The sequence below is a fragment of the Toxorhynchites rutilus genome, chromosome 3 (assembly GCF_029784135.1).
Source record: "Toxorhynchites rutilus septentrionalis strain SRP chromosome 3, ASM2978413v1, whole genome shotgun sequence".
Taxonomy (NCBI): domain Eukaryota; kingdom Metazoa; phylum Arthropoda; class Insecta; order Diptera; family Culicidae; genus Toxorhynchites; species Toxorhynchites rutilus.
This window is the reverse complement of record NC_073746.1, coordinates 191,537,736-191,554,158: the sequence shown is the minus strand read 5'-3', so window position 1 is coordinate 191,554,158 and position 16,423 is coordinate 191,537,736. Positions and strand designations below refer to the sequence as shown.

The window sequence follows — 16,423 nt, the reverse complement described above, 5'->3', positions numbered from 1 at the left end:
TGTAATACTAACCTCGAGTCAACCGCGAGTAAAGGGTGTGTCACATCAAATTGCATCACGGAAAAAACGCTGTAGAAATTTAATTTTTAGGAATTATATCTTCAGCTTTCGCTTATAATCCGATAAGAGTGTATAGATCAAGTTGGCCATGCTTCACTGTCAATTTTTCGTAAATTTGGAAAAATGTCGTCGAACGAAAAAGAGCTTCGTGAATTAATCCTGTGCACTCATTTCGAGAATCCGGAGTTGTCACATCGGGACATCGGTAAGATGCTGGGAATCGTCCAATCCACGGTCAGCAGAGTACTAAAACGATACTTCGAGAACCTAACCATCGACCGGAAGGTGAAGAACGGCAAAAATGGATGCTCCGTCAGTGAAAAAGATCACAAGCGCGTAGTTAAGCAGTTTAGACGTGATCCGAGAAGTTCGGTCCGGGATGTCGCCAATAAGCTGAATTTGTCAAGTTTATTCGTCCAGCGGACCAAGCAGCGGGAGGGCCTGCGTACATACAAGGTTCAGAAGGCTCCTAACCGCGACGAAAGGCAAAACATGGTGGGGAAGACGCGAGCCCGGAAGCTGTACACCGAAATGCTGACGAAGCCGCATTGCCTGGTAATGGACGACGAAACCTACGTCAAAGCGAACTTTCGTCAGCTGCCGGGCCTGTTGTTCTTCTCCGCAGAGGACAAATTCAGCGTTCCGGAGGAGATTCGCAAGCAGAAACTATCCAAGTTTGCCAAAAAGTACATGGTGTGGCAAGCGATCTGCTCTTGCGGAAAGTGGAGCGCCCCCTTCGTGATGACCGGCACGGTAAACGGGCAGGTTTACCTTAAGAAGTGCCTACAGAAGCGCTTACTACCACTATTGAAGCAGCACGAGGGCCCGACCATCTTTTGGTCGGATCTAGCTTCGTGCCACTATTCAAAGGACGTGTTGGAGTGGTACGAAGCCAACGGGGTCACCTTCGTGCCAAAGGAAATGAACCCGCCCAACGCGCCGGAGCTTCGCCCAATAGAGAAATATTGGGCGATTATGAAGCAGGCCCCCCGGAAGAACCCAAAAGCTGTCAAATCGGAGGCGGACTTCAAGAGAAAATGGATTTCTGTTCAGAAAAAAACTACAACCTGACGTTGTACAGAACCTTATGGACGGGGTAAAGAGGAAGGTGCGAGCATACGGGCTTGGGTTCGAAGTATGAATAAAAAGAAAATGCCAAAAGTTGTTTAATAGTTTTTATTTTACTGTCTAAAATTTTCAAAAGGATCGGTCTACTGGGCGAATTTCTACAGCGTTTTTTTCCGTGATGCAATTTGATGTGACACACCCTTTAATCGGTTACATATTACTAACATAGTTGTAAGCAAACATTGTCAAAATATTGAACTCCCGGCCCCGTTAGGCTGACGCCATATGAGCCTCAATAAAATATATATTTTGGATAAAAATAAAAAAAAAATAAAAAATAAATATACTATCAGGTGAACCAACACTCTGCGGTCATGTAGCTGCGGATATTCGAATTCCATCCAAATTGTCGAGAAATGCAATATTTCAGGCGTTTGTGATCAACTTCTCTCTCCCTCTCGTTCAGGTAAACATCCCCTCTTCCGTTTTCCACAATTCTGTCTTTATACACCCCCCCCCCCTAATCGGCTTACTGTTCCAACAGTTGTACCTTGTACCATATACTCGTCTTGCATCCGTCTATAAAAATATAATAATGGCAGATAGTGAAACTGTCGAAAGCCGCTGAGTGTGTTTTACATGAAGTTCCTGCTGCGACTTGTCATTGCGAAAATCGCGCGGTAGAGCCGTCTAGTGTGTCTCCACGCTAAGAGCCCCCGCAGACTGCAGACTGACTTGTCGACCGATAGTTCGGTCGGCTTCTTAATCAGTATGGAGAGGTATGCATGTGCACACATTACACCAATTCAATTGGTCGGTTTTTGCACCAGTAGGCCGATCCGACCAAACTGTCGGCTGAAAAAAGGACTGTGGTGTGGGGGCTCTAATCCGTCCATTAATGGTGTGACCAGTGTTGCCTGTACCAGAGGGGTCTTGTCAATGTCTGATCAAAGTTTACTACTTCTTTCACTGCAAACTTGTCTTGCTTCCGGAAAAACTCGCTCACATGGTACTGAAGTCGCCGGAATACATAATATTTAAAAAAAAAAAGTAAGGGGTTGTATCTAGGACACGACCACATATTTTCGACGTAGAACTACGAAATTATTATATTATGCAATCCACTTGTTTACCACTTCGAATATTGCATCAAAATTTTTGTAATAGATTATGTTCTTCGTTACAAGTAAATTTGATGAACGTCCTTTTACGTTTGATATGATGCATAGGACTACCAAAATATGTGAACGAAAGGATTGTCAAACGATCATTGTATTTTACTTACAAGTTCATTCACCTCTAGTATCTGAAATGACGATTTTCCCAGGCTTCTCAGTTTTAAAGTACGTTTTAGGGAAACATATTCCCGTCTGCACAACGACAAGCGAGTACAAAAGTACTTAACACCAAAAAATACCCCTGACTTCCATGTATTTGCAAAGCGGGTTCCCCCAGGCACATTATTTTTGAAGTCCGTGTTAGGGAAACACAGCTCAGTGGGAAATAAATACCCCTGACTTGCATGTTTTGACAAAGCAGATTCCCCCATGCACATTGATTTTAAAGTCTGTGTTAGGGAAACACAGCTCAGTGGGAACAAAAATACCCCCGACATGCACGTATATTTGCAGAGTGGATTTCCACAGGCACATCGATTTTGAAGTCTGTGTTGGAGACACCTTAAATCGGGCCAATCAAAACTTGGCAGTTAGGGCGTTTAGATAACCCTTGACATTTTACAGTTATTCAATTGTTCATCTCATGGAAAATAACATTTTATTAATTGTGATAGATGCGTAGAAATATTTCCTATAAATTGATGCAAACATCTTTCCGATCTGTTAAGAAATGTTCGAGTTATAACCATTCGAAATACGTGTAGGGTTAGTACACGAATCGGTAGAACAAATGTTTGGGGAAAAAGGAAGTTCTTCCAGTTTTCATGAATTTAAACCGTTTAGAGATTGGCGAATTGTTATGTATAGCATATCAAACAAATCTTAGAGAATTTCCGATTCGATTGGTATAAAAATCCTGAGAATTCGTTCACAGTGAAAATAGTTATTAACGTGAACTTTATTTCATAAAAATGTGACCTGTTTTCTGATTTGGCACCCTTCCTGAAAGACGTAGTTCTACATCAAAAGATAGAGCCGCGGAGAGATAGATTTCCTTTCATTCCACCAAAACGAAGGGTCGCTTAGTCACAGCAAATGTGGTTCCGCTAAATGTTCATCTATAATAGATGTTGCAGCAGCTTTGGATCATGTGAGGATCGAAGATTGCCAACCGATGCATCAAACTCTTCCCATACAGATGACAGCGCTTCATCACCAACGATTTGTGGTACTTTCGTAGAACTGATTCCACTTGATCCATATAATCATATCGAATTATCAGTCGGGAGAACATAGCAATTTTCGATAACGACACAGTTTTCTCCCCGTTTTATATCCGAAACGTTTTTAAAATATTTCGAATGGAATGTTTTTATGATTAACTGTATTATATTAGTCAAACCATTTCATTCGATACCCATATGCGGATTGGATTTATTATAAATAACTGTGATTCACTAGTCAAGCCCGTTCATCTGATACCCATATTGATGAGGTTTTGACCAAAATAGTTGTCTGCCATTTTGTAACGTCCGCCATCTTGGATTTCCATTTTACATAAATTACTGTGCCCTACTAGTCAAGTCCTTCCATTAGATACCCATATTTGTGGGGTTTCGAGAAAATATGTAATCCGCCAAAATTTACAAACATATAAACAGTTAAATGAAACCGCTTAAAACGCAGCATGGGAAACATATATTTCTTCCGCACCTCCGCAAGCCACGGTCCGTCAGAACGAGCATACGATTCACGGTTCTTTATCAATAAGCCGGCTCTTAAGGAAACACGGTTTTTTTATGAACCGCAGTTCTTTTTTGAACCGTGGTTCTCAAATGAACGGCTCTTAAATGGACCGCGGTTCAAAAAGAGCCACGGCTCATAAAAGAACCGTGGGTCGTTTTTGAACCGTGGTTCATTCAAGAGCCGTACATATAAGAGCCGTTCATTTGAGAACCGCGGCTCATTTTTAAAGAACCGTGGATCGTACGCTCTTTCTGACGTACTGGCTTAAATGAGCGGCTCGTGAGCGCTCGCCCATCTCTAGTACCATATATTTGAGTCCTTATATGGTACACCATAGAATCTTTATAAATTAATTTTTATTTTAATTTTAAATTAAATTTTATTTTGTTTTGTTCTGAGATTCAGTACTAGAGCCAGAATTTTGTCTCCGGAAACCAGAGGTGATTTCTCATCGACCAAGTTGGTGATCGAACGGAGATGTCAGTTCTTGAAAAGCTCTGCGCATTGACCACACATCCAAAATGGGTTCTTCCGATCCGAGGTGAAGTAACCCGTCAGGGCCAGAGGTGTAAACAGTCAATTTTTTCGGTGACGTTCACGCATAGCAAAAAAAATCGTGTCATAGCCGAATAAAGTGTCGCTCCCGTTTTCTTTTTTTTTGTTCATTTTCGTTTTCATTTCTGTGATCATTTCCGTTTCTGCTTCCGTTTCTGTCCTTGTAAAATTCATATTCGAAAAGAGTGTCGTGTTAAAATGACAGTATTGTTTACTGGATGATTTAATGTTAATCCAAATTGAGCAATCCTTGCATGTACTTGTTGATTGCATTACTATAGTGATTTTTGTCACATGAACGATAGAAATTACATCTGCGAGGGTTTCGGGTACAGTAGTCGTCGCTGTTCGTTAATTGGAATGCTCTTTAACTGGGCATGTCTTAACTGGACTGCAGCTCATTTTGTGTTATGTTGTATAAAATGTATTCCACGATGATGTTGTTTGGGCTTTTTTTTATAAATTTCGCTGTAATCATCAAAAAAATACTATATGAGAAATGGGGTTTCATTACGTTTTTCTCTCTCAAATTAACTTAGTTCATCATTTTACAATTGTTTGTTTTTGTAGAAAGCCGGTTCTCAACAGTCATATTAAATTTTTCATGCGCTCATGCGAAAAAAATGGCATTTCCCCACGTGGTACGAACTATGTATATAATATAAGCAGAAAGCAGAGCAGTTGAAATATTTCATAAAATATTTCAAAATGAATATGAACAAACAGTGCCATCTGCACTAATATTTATTGTCGCTCTTCTCTGAGACCTCCCCACTTAATTCAGTCATTTTTCCTATCTAAACATACCAAAGGGGAGTATATTTCCATTATGCGTTTTCAGTGGTTCAGTTCAGTTAAAAACGTTGTGTTTGTTAGTACGCATTGAAGAATAACGATTACATTATTTGTTTTCATTTTGGTTCTTATTATGCAAGTATCAAAGAAGGTTCGTGTTTCTAACAGTTCAAACTAGCTGTTCTTACGAAAACCAGTTTTAACAGCAATTTCGACAAACAAACATGTGAAACAAGAGAGTACAATCGAGTCATTCGTGATAGACTATTAATCATTAATACAAAGTGTTTTAATCTTCAGCCGGCATTAATCGTACCTGATTTTATCGAATACACACATGGCGCAGATTGTACATTTCATTCTACCGTTTGAACCCCAGTCACATTTTTGAACAAATGCCCAAAAATTGGAATTATTTTTACAAATTAATATATTGCGTTATTTTAGAACATGGTGTACTGGTGTATCCTTAAAATTCTATCAAAATTTACATTTTTATGCATAATGATAAATATTTGGCGTCAACTAATCATCGTTTGGAACCAATACAATAAATAATACAATAAAGTCTGAATAGTGCGAGTGCTTGCAGGTGAAAATGGAATCCAGAAAAAAATGACAGTGTAGTGATGCTTAAAATTTTGCCGGCCAATTTACGTCATCGATTCATTATTTGAGAGTTTTTCGCGCAATGAACCCAAATTTTGCTCGTAAACTGCGAGATGAACTGTTGGATATTAAACGTTATTAGGGTATGAAATGACTAATATGGCAGCAATGAAAGCCTTCATATGAGAAGATGTATAACACGGACAAATCGATTCTTCAATTTCTTGAAACCAGTGAGTGAGTTGTAAGGATTGTCTGTATGTCCTTGCTCTATGCGACTGACAAACGCATAAAGCGAGATGAAAGAACCGTTAATTCCTCGAGTAGAGCTGGTACATTTTGCTCACAGTAAAACTTGCTATGATTTTTTTCGAAAAAGAATTTTTGATTTTACATTGTTTCGCTATTTTTTTTTGCCGAGTGTATAATGACCACTTGGTCGAGTTTCGCACGAAGTTTTCTCAAGAGAGTGTGTTCGCTGGTTATTATTTAACTCTTCTTCAATTGCAAACGATCTCATAGGAACTCCATTTTCTCAACGTAGTATTGAAGTCCCGCCAATTTGTAATCGGAACCCTTTTAATCGGATATACCTCAGAATCTGTCCGATTTAGAATAAATCGTTATTAGAAGAAAATGTACTATATTCATTGTAGTTTAAACATACAATATGCGTTTTGTGATTTGAATACTTTGGACATGAATTCAAACTTTGGACATACTCTGGCACAAGCTGACGTCTACCCTGTTATCGCGGTACCGCTTTTGCGTTTTCTTACATAGGAGAACGGTGAGAGCAAACCCAATACTCTCGATGGGGGTATGGCCATTAAATACAATTCAAACGGAAGTACCGTCCGTAGGATTTGTGTGTGAGGAGGTTATCGTTCTTTTCGTGCTAACAAATATCCAAACTGGATTCTGAAGCTGATTCTAGTGGCAAAATGCAGCTTCAGATTATGTGAAGTTCAGATTTCCCTAGAAACTGAAGAAAGTGGTGAAGTGACAAGAAAGAATGAAGAAATGCAGGTCAGATAGAACAAACGGAGTACCCAATAGCTTTTTACATGGGGTTCGATGACATTTTCTCGATTTTATCAAAGTCAAATCGAAATAATTTATTAGATTCTTTTTTCTAAATGTGGCATTTTGAACCAAAAAAAAATTCTTTCACATGTTTTTTTATTCATGTTATTACTTCAGTTGCTTCAGCAAGCTTTTTGAGTTAAACCATCATATGATTCATTAATCACAAAAATAAGATGGAATTACTATGCCAAATAACATTTCTTGATTGTTATTCTAAGTGACAAGTTCGGGAACATTTTTTTTGTTAAATGATAATTTTTGTCGGTCTTGAAAGCAGAAATTATTTATGTGTGATGTGATCAAAAAGTAATAACCAGTCTTCCGAAAAACACTTACACATGTCCACGCGATGTGAAAATTCCATGTTTTTGTTTGAATTCGAACATGATTCTCGCTAGTGTTGAGTGTCTATCCCCAACACGAACAATGATACACAAACATAGACATGTGAAAACAAACACGATGTTTATAATTCAAGAACATCATGTACAAACATATCACCCGATGTCGTTGCTATTCATTGCTTTCGTTTCGTTTTTTTTCATACACGGAAAGAAATTATTCATCCCAAAACATTTCTACGTAGAATACTTTTTCACAGAAACGAACTTGAAATTTAGTTCGCATTTCAAAAAGTTCATGATCCAAAATATATTTTTCTATTAAGGCTCATATGGCGTCAGCCTAACGGGGTCGGGAGTTCAATATTTTGACAATGTTTGCTTACAACTATGTTTGTAATATGTAACCGATTACTCGCGGTTGGCTCGAGGTTAGTATTACAAGTGTTCTCATAATTGGGATGTTGCAGTCTTCAGTGCTCTGTACGTGTGCCCGACATGGGATACTTCCTATTGGGATGCAGCTGACCGTTAATCAGCAACGACCTCCTAGTCTGCACCCGTGGTGCGTCTTTTTCGACTCGAGGAATCCAGGATAGCATGATCACTAGCCGGCGCAATCATCAGCTCGTGTAGACTTGTCATGAGCGGTACAGCCTTTGGCTCTTGTTGAATCATCAGTGGACTGCACAACCTTCGGCCCGTGTATCTGTAAAGAGTGTGTGTATGTATTTCCGCGACTAAGTAAAAGTTTATAGATCGTTTATGCACATTTTGCAAGTCTGATTAAATAATCCTTGGTTTCGTTCAAAGAAAACATTCTCTGAATAGAAAGAAGCTTTCTATTTTTTTTTGCGTGCATGTTGGTAATTAAAGTCTGGGGAGCCGACTGCATAGCGGGCGACGTCGTACAAATGCTGACCAAAAAAATAAATACCCAAAAATTAGTTTTAGATGCAACCTTCAGCAGCACACAGCAGAATCAGCGGCTAAAACACGCCATTAATTTCTCGATGTTATCACAAACTGAATGAAGGAAAAAAACTAAAAGCTACACTTACACTGCACTACATATGCTATGTGTGCATGCGATTGCATCATCCTTTCTTCTCCTCTTCTCCGCTCGTTTTATAGCTCGGGTCGCGATCGTCGCGAACAAGCAGTATTGGTCATTTGTATTCAAAGATCCAGCCAAAATTGTTGCTCCCGTGGTCGAGTGGTTAGCGTCACGCCTAACATGTCACTGCTGAATAATTCTATTTTAGTACTTGTTCAAATAGCTAATAATAGCGAATGTTACATGAATTCAATATATAAATTGATGCGTGCATTAATAATGATATCAAATGTGAAAAACTCTCATATCAATCGATGTTTATTTTGTTCAGAACAGAAAAAGAGGTTTATTTTATTTGCCCAATATTTTTGATGAAGCACCCATTGTCATGAAAGAAAAGCATTTTTTCCATGTCAACATACCAACACACCACGCGTTGAGTGGTGGTGGTGTGTCGTCCGATTCGCTTCTTCTACTCTACGCACTGCCGGTGCTTGGGGTGAAAATGCAAGAGAAACTGTACACCATGTTCGAACATCATGTGAAACATTGGGATTAAACATCGTATGTCCAAACATACCACGAATACAAACATGTCACATTTTCTAACATAGGTACGAAAAAATCATGTTTGTACTCAAACACAAAACTGTGAACAGCAGCGTGGACATGTTTATTCCGGACACAGTGTTTTTTGTGAAACATGGAAGACTGGTAATAACTATCGATTTGTTTATTTATACTTCCCTGAAACGAGAGTTTATTTCCTCGTGTAATTCCGAGTACAGGTCTAGGCACCTTGTTTGAATTAACGCTTGCATTAAAAACATGGACTATTTTCGGATGGTGATAAAAACTACAAAAGAGAATTTAATGGGAAATTTTCCCATAGCACATATGCACTGTGCAACGGTTTTCGCTATAGTAGAACGGGGCGATATATGCGGTTCAAACTTGTATGCAGGCTTCGAAAATGGTGTGCGATGTTTGGTACAGCTCGGATATGCAATCAACAGTCTTCTGTCCTCTCTTTATTCAATCATTTAGTGTAACACAAGTGATTACTGTCATTCGTACCAGCATCTGAATGATCCACTCATGTTTGTTCGTGAGAGGTTATTTGCATGACACATTGTGTATCATTTGATATTGATCGATATCCAAACACTGAATCCTCCTCCGTTTTCACCGCAATACTTTTGGAGTAAACCCTCCGCTCCAGGTTTGTCCAGAAATTCTCAAAGCGACGCAGCTGGCGGACGTTCGGAACAACATCTGTCTTCAAGCAGTTCATCTCCTCCAGCGACTTCTTGTGTAATGGGTGGAGGCCAAAGCATCCGGACGATATTGTTGGATGAGGGAGACAACTTCCGACTGACCTACGTGCTGTAAATCTCCCCGTTCACCGCAAGTCCCAATCGGAAGAAGAGCGGTTTTGACATCCCCTATTCGCTGATGGCTAGCCTCAGAAGTATCTTCTTTGGGAACTTGGTGTAGAGATTCACTTCACGTCGGAACTTACCTCCTTGGTGGGGGACGTAAAGTAGCTGGTTCCCTGCCAGTCGTTGCTATCCAGTATTCTATAAGTCTCGTCGTCCATGCTCCCACCTCCTGGTCCAATGTCCGGAACGATGTAGCCACCGATGTAGCCACCATGTAGCCTCCGTATTCTGATTTAGCTTCAGCTGCAGTTTACTATCGCGTAGCACCGTCGGACGACCGAAACCAGGCTTCCGTTCAATGCTCTCATTCTTCTCCAGAAGCATAAAGATATTCCAGACACGGCAACGGGCGGATCCAGCGGACTCAAAACACTTGACGATGTCCACTTTCTTCGTACTTCCAGTACGCACAAACCATGGAGCGCAGTTGCTTTACTGTTTTCGCCATAACTTTCACAGTTCAATTGATAGCGCTGTCAAATATAGTTTGGAAACTCATGAGTTACTATGATTGACGATGTACAAGTGGTCTCATCACCAGATGTTAAGGTGAAAGCATGGAAAATTGGTAAAATATGTCGTTTTTGACGTAGAACTACGTCTTCCAGTAAGGGTGCCAAATCAGATAACAGGTCACGTTTTTATGAAATAAAGTTAACGTTGATAACTATTTTTGCCGCGAACGGATTTTGTCGATTTACATACTAAACGAATCGGAAATTCCGTAAGATTTGTTTAATATGCTATACATTAGAATCCCCTGGTTTATAAATGGTTAAAATTCATGAAAACTTTAAGCGTTTCCATTTTCCCATACATTTGTTCTGTCCATGGGTGCTTTCCCGAACAGAGATGCCAATAACGAGCATCTATCGACGACCAACGGAGGGGAAATCGTAGGATTTAAAGTCTCCGTGAACAAAGGAAAAGTAGAAGAATGAAGGGGAATACTTGCCAAGAGTATAAACAGTGGATCTCCCTGAGGCAAACTTTCATTCGGCATCGGACTGTTGAGCAATCCAGTTCACTTTGCTTTTGCTTCGATCTAAGATTGGACCCCACCAGTGGTAATTCAACTTGGATATCGTCGTTTGGTTTTTCTGTTCGTTTTTCGCGTTATTCGTATCGTGTGTTTTTCTTTCCGGGTCATAAATTGGACGCTTCACGTAGTGTGTGATAAGCAAGAAGAAGAGGAAGGCAGGCTTGAGCCCTGCAAAAAACGAACGCATTGCCAGGGGCAATAAAATTTCGAGGCAAGCGTCATCCAATGATGCACGCGATGTTGATGCAGTAAAAAGCGCTCGCACTGAACCGAGCCTTCGTGAGTGTGACACCGCATCGAACAACAGCGAAGTAGGCGATTTGGGCGCGTCGGTCGAAAATGTAAACGCTGTTACCCAGGCAGCAACCAAAATCAAACTCCACCCGCAGGTGGTGAAGGCGGTCGCTTTTGAAAAACTCATCAGCGAATTCGCATTGATGGGTGCTACAGCAGAGTACAAGCTGTGTGGCATAATGCAGTTTTTTTCCAAGCAGTTAACATTGTCTGTTTTCCGTCATCATAAGGGTTTCGTTGGTGCCTTTGAGAATGCATCAATTCATTAAACTGACGTTATGGCGAAGCAGGCGTTAATATTGTGCGCCAAAAAATTATTTGGGGAATACCAAGTATCTTGAATGTCTTACTGGAATGTTATAAGTTATTTGGGTTCGCGTGCCAGTCGCAAAACTGCCTTCAACTAGGATTGCATTTGCGCTAATATTGATCATAATGAAGCATTGCTACTGTTTTCGAAGTTGTTGATATTAACAAAAAGAGTTTATTTCGCTTGTTTATTCACCAAGAAAGTGAATGTCGTTCTGGAATTTTGTATGTGATTACGTTTCGCTTGCCAGTAGCAAAACTTTCTTCACTAAGGGTGACAGCTGCGCTTCTCTCGAGCATGAGGAAGTAACGCAACTTTTTTTTCGAGGCCAGTAATATTAACAGAAGCATTTCTTTTGAGAATAGTGCAAAATTATGAGAAGTGTTTATATTCCTAGTAGTTTCAAGCCACCAACGTAGGGCTCTGTATGCACGCTATGGCGAACGCTTCTTTGGAGCTTGGTTTACGTTGTACGAACGATGCCTAGAGGTGCGATTCCTTTGAGGCGATACTAAAAAACATGTAACATATATTTTTTTTAATAAATCGTTTATTTTTACAGGCTCAGTTACATAAGTTTAAAGGAGCCAAACTCCTATCTGTATTGTTACAAGAATATATAAACATTTTTCACTAATTCTATAACATGATATTTAATACTTGCAAGTGTTGTCATTGTTGTTGTTTCCATGCGGTGCCAAAGATATATTGATGTAGTTATGAGATGTGGAATAATGGTGCTGGTGCAACATGTATATAATCGACTGTAGCCGAGTTTATGACAATTGCGAAAAAGGCCACCGGAATAGCGTTCGAGGTAAATTTTTAATGCATTGACATGAAATAAATTGCGACATGCGATCAGCTAGTGTATTGTTTTGCGAGGGCAAGAATGAATCATCAATCAATTATCGTCAACCATTTCAAACCATTTCAGAGATTATTCTACTAAGCAGTTGTTTCTAAAACTTCACAGCATTGTAGAATAATATCCGAAGGTATAAACAAGCGACCTATAAAAAATAACAGCGTAGTTCTACGTCAACAATGCGGTTGTATCTTGGACACAACCTCCTATAATTTTTTTTAAATCTTATCGTTACTATTCTTCGCGACATATTTTCAGAGTTATTTTCTCATTGCTGTTTGCAAATAAGACAAATGTTTTCAAATACTCTGTTATCTACATAAACTTTGGTCAAAGACCTGAATGTTTCGGTAACATGTTTGAATTTCTTACTACGCAAGGACCAGATAATGAAGGTCGGACCACTCCACGTGAGCCAGACATCACGTGCACAACTTTTACATCATATTTTCAACGAAAATGGTATTGCTTCAGACAAAAATAATTGCAGGCAAGCAGAGAAAATCTCTGTGGGTTACCGAAATTTTGACTACTAACGGTAATAATGAACACGTTACGCATACGGCGTTTCTTCTGCTTGAGCAATTAGATACCATTGATTCATTCGTCTCAACAATCGTAATTATATCTTTTCCATTTATCCGCTGCAATTTGTTGTACAGGGGATTATTTTTCCTCTTAAGAGTATAATTTGAATTAGTAGTTTCATTAGAGTTGAAGGTATCAATCTAATGATATCTTCATGTGATATATTCCCTCGCTATTATTATGTGTATGAAAGTTTAACTTTCCATGTGAGAGACCATCTAGCACTATACAAAAACAACAATTTTTTATTTGTATTACTTCTCTCAATAATGTTCTCATATACTAGATATGATTGGTTTAGAAGACATATCATGTTCATCATACGTCCATGAACTATGACATGAACGCCATGAACGAAGAAAGCATCAGCTTTCTTCGATTTTAAGAAGAAAATAAAAAAGTCCTGCAAATAATACTCGATTGAAACGAAATTCGTCATTTTAAACTAGTAGCGAAACGAACTAATTGACGTTTTTTGGCATCGTTGGCCAAAAACATACAGTCGCTGGAAAGCTAACACTTTAGTTATTAGGGGAAACAATGAGGGTCTATATAATGACCCTACACACATCTACACGCAATGATATTTTAACGGTTAATATTCATAGTCAAAATTCATTCTCGCATAGTCATGACAATGACAATATGGCATGGTTTTCCCTATCGACTCTAAAAAAATGGAAGAAATTTATTTTATTTATTTTTCTGTAGAATCACGTCAAACGCAAAATGCACCAAATACAGGCAATGTAACGATATACGCTTTGGCTGTTGTGATTTTGAAATTTCATTGAAACGTATTTCCTAGGTCTCGAATAGAATTCATTCATCCCAGAGACACTTGTACCTTCAGTATACACAGTGGCGTCGAGTGAAGATGTCGCACCCGGTGCGGAAGTGTCTGGTTGCATCCCCTTGGGATTTAATTTGTGTTGTAGCTATACAAAAAAACCTTTATTCGAAACAAAAAAGTTTTGATTCCATTTTTTTCGGATCATTTTGCACCCTGAAATCGTGTATCCGGGGGCGGTCCGCACCCCCAGTAGACGCCACTGAGTATAAACGTAGTCAATTTTAATGTATTGCATTTTGTATCTTATTACAGATGTGGTAGCGAGTAAGTGGTATTGCTTTGCATTTATTAATATTTATTTCCATTCGTTACACCACAGCAATAGTTTGTTTATGTCGGCTGGTAGTGCGATGCTGTGCAAGGCAGATTTGGTGACTATGAAGGATTTCAGATCACCATGAAAGATATAATCAGGAAATGAAGTTTGTACCATGTGTGATTTATACGGAGTATAAAAATATGTGGGTGTTGCGACGAAGAACAAACTAAAACTTTGATTATATTTTCACACACATAAATTTTCATTCTACTCTATTTTAGTTATTTTAAATTATACAAAATATAAAACCTTCCACGGTCCATATTGTACTTTACCGGAGGCGGTTTATCCATGCCCAAACAGTTTACAGTTTAGTTGACAATTGTGTAGGTGTGATATTTTATTGCGCGTACAATCACTCTTGATCGAATTTTTTGGTACACCACTTGTGATATCCCTTGGGGTAGTGTAAGTTGGGGTGATTTGAACATGCGGGGTGATTTGGACCACCCCTTTATCTCGAAAAGTACGACTAAACTTGGATGTTTTATAATATCATCTCTTTCTATTGTTGAACCGTATAAACCTAACGTAAAAAAACTTTAGTAAAATTCAACAGGTGGAGGGAAACGGTAGCATGAACACAGCAAGCACTTTGATTGTCAAAAAATGTGAGTTTTCCGATCGCTGATCAAACAAACTTTTCGTGTATTGAGCAGTAAAGTTCTGTTCGCCTACAGAAGAGGAACAATGATAATGATATGATTGAACATTATAATCAATAAAGTTTAATCATTAAGAAAACTAGTGTAGCACAGTGTTCAATGTGATTTTTTTAAATTTAGACCGGGTTGGTTTGGAAATATAGGGTTGGGGAAAAAGAAATGTCGTATTTCTGATCGAAATTTGACTCTTTATTTAACATACTTAAAATTATCAAATTTAAGTCAAATATGTGCCGTTTTGTACGCAAACTTGTTGCCATTTAGAAGGCAACTTCATTATACCCCCCACCCATCCTTATAAAACCCCCCCACTTCTTATTTGCAAAAAACTCAGACAGCCAGTTTTCGCAAGCCTCTTTTGAGGCCAACTTAGTATCACCAAGAGCGTTTTGCACGGGCCGGAAGAGATGATAATCACTTGGAGTCACGTCGGGACTATACGGTGGGTGCAATAGGACATCCCATCCGAGCTCCCGTAGCTTCTGGCGGGTCATCAAAGATGTGTGAGGCCGAGCGTTGTCCTGGTGGAAAACAACATCATTCCTATTGATCATTTCTGGCCGCTTCTGGTCAATCGCCTGCTTCAAACGGTTAAGCTGCTCACAGTAGAGAACCGAGTTGAGGGTCTGACCATAGTTGAGCAGCTCATAGTGGAAGATTTTCTTCCAATCCACCAAACACACAGCAAATCCTTCCTGGACGTTAATCCGGGCTTGGCGATGGTTTGGACTGGCACACCACGCTTCTACCACGACTTTTGACGTAGGACTACGTCTAACCGGAAGATATTGGATGTGAAATGGAAATCTAGGCACTGAACAAGTAGGAAAAAATGCAAGATTTGGAACGCTTATAACTCGAGCATTTCTCAATAGATCGCAAAGGTTTTTGCATCAATTGATAGGAAATATATCTACGCATCTATCATAACGAATAACATTTCATTTTTCTTGAGATAAATAATTGAATAATTGTGAAATATCAAACATTGTCAAAATGCACTATGTGCCCATTTTTGATTGGTCCATTTTGTGCTCCTCAAATCGTACCGACCAAAACGGGCAACCAGAGCAGCAGCGAAATAGAATGAAGAACGATTGGAAAGGAAAAAGAAAAAAATGAACGAAACATTGGTCGCAGTCTCACACATGCGTAATTCTCGAGCCAGCCAGTCAGCTTAAAAATCCCCGCTCCGCTGCCGTAACGATCATTCTCATCCAAACCGTACACCACATCGGTTCGCATCACAACACATCAACAAACCAACCCAAGCAGCCATGTCTGGACATGGTAAAGAAGGAAAAGTGAAGGGAAAGGCAAAATCCCGCTCGAACCGTGTTGATCTGGAGTTCCCCGCAAGGGTAGCTAGGCCGAGCGCGTTAGTACCAGTGCACCAGTCCACCTAGCCGGCGTTATATAGTTTCGGCCGCCGAAGTGATCGAGTTAGCTGGCAAAGCTGCTCGCGACGATAAGAAAACCCGCATTCGGAACAGAACACATTCGGTTCGGTGGACATCAAGACAACAACAGGCAGTTGCAGCGAGTGGCGACTGGCAAACGCAATCGCAAAACGGCATCAGGTAGCAGAAGAAAAAAGTTTGTTC

At 39.6% G+C, this 16,423-nt stretch overlaps 1 protein-coding gene across 6 annotated transcripts in view; it reads left to right on the top strand.

The window, feature by feature from the left end:
• LOC129779754 (putative fatty acyl-CoA reductase CG5065) overlaps positions 1 to 16,423 on the top strand; it is an 81,294-nt gene that overhangs the window by 6,637 nt on the left and 58,234 nt on the right. Inside the window, exon 1 of one of the 6 annotated variants that reach the window (XM_055787421.1) lies at positions 5,339 to 5,493. The exons of 1 other annotated variant lie outside the window; for it this stretch is intronic. In XM_055787421.1, the coding sequence (XP_055643396.1) occupies positions 5,476 to 5,493 (18 nt within the window). In that variant the 5' untranslated portion in view covers positions 5,339 to 5,475. Of the gene's footprint in view, positions 1 to 5,338; positions 5,494 to 5,961; positions 6,185 to 6,959; positions 6,981 to 12,216; positions 12,344 to 16,423 lie in introns of those variants that run through there. 4 more of the 6 variants (XM_055787423.1, XM_055787418.1, XM_055787422.1 and 1 more) reach the window with 4 other exon arrangements.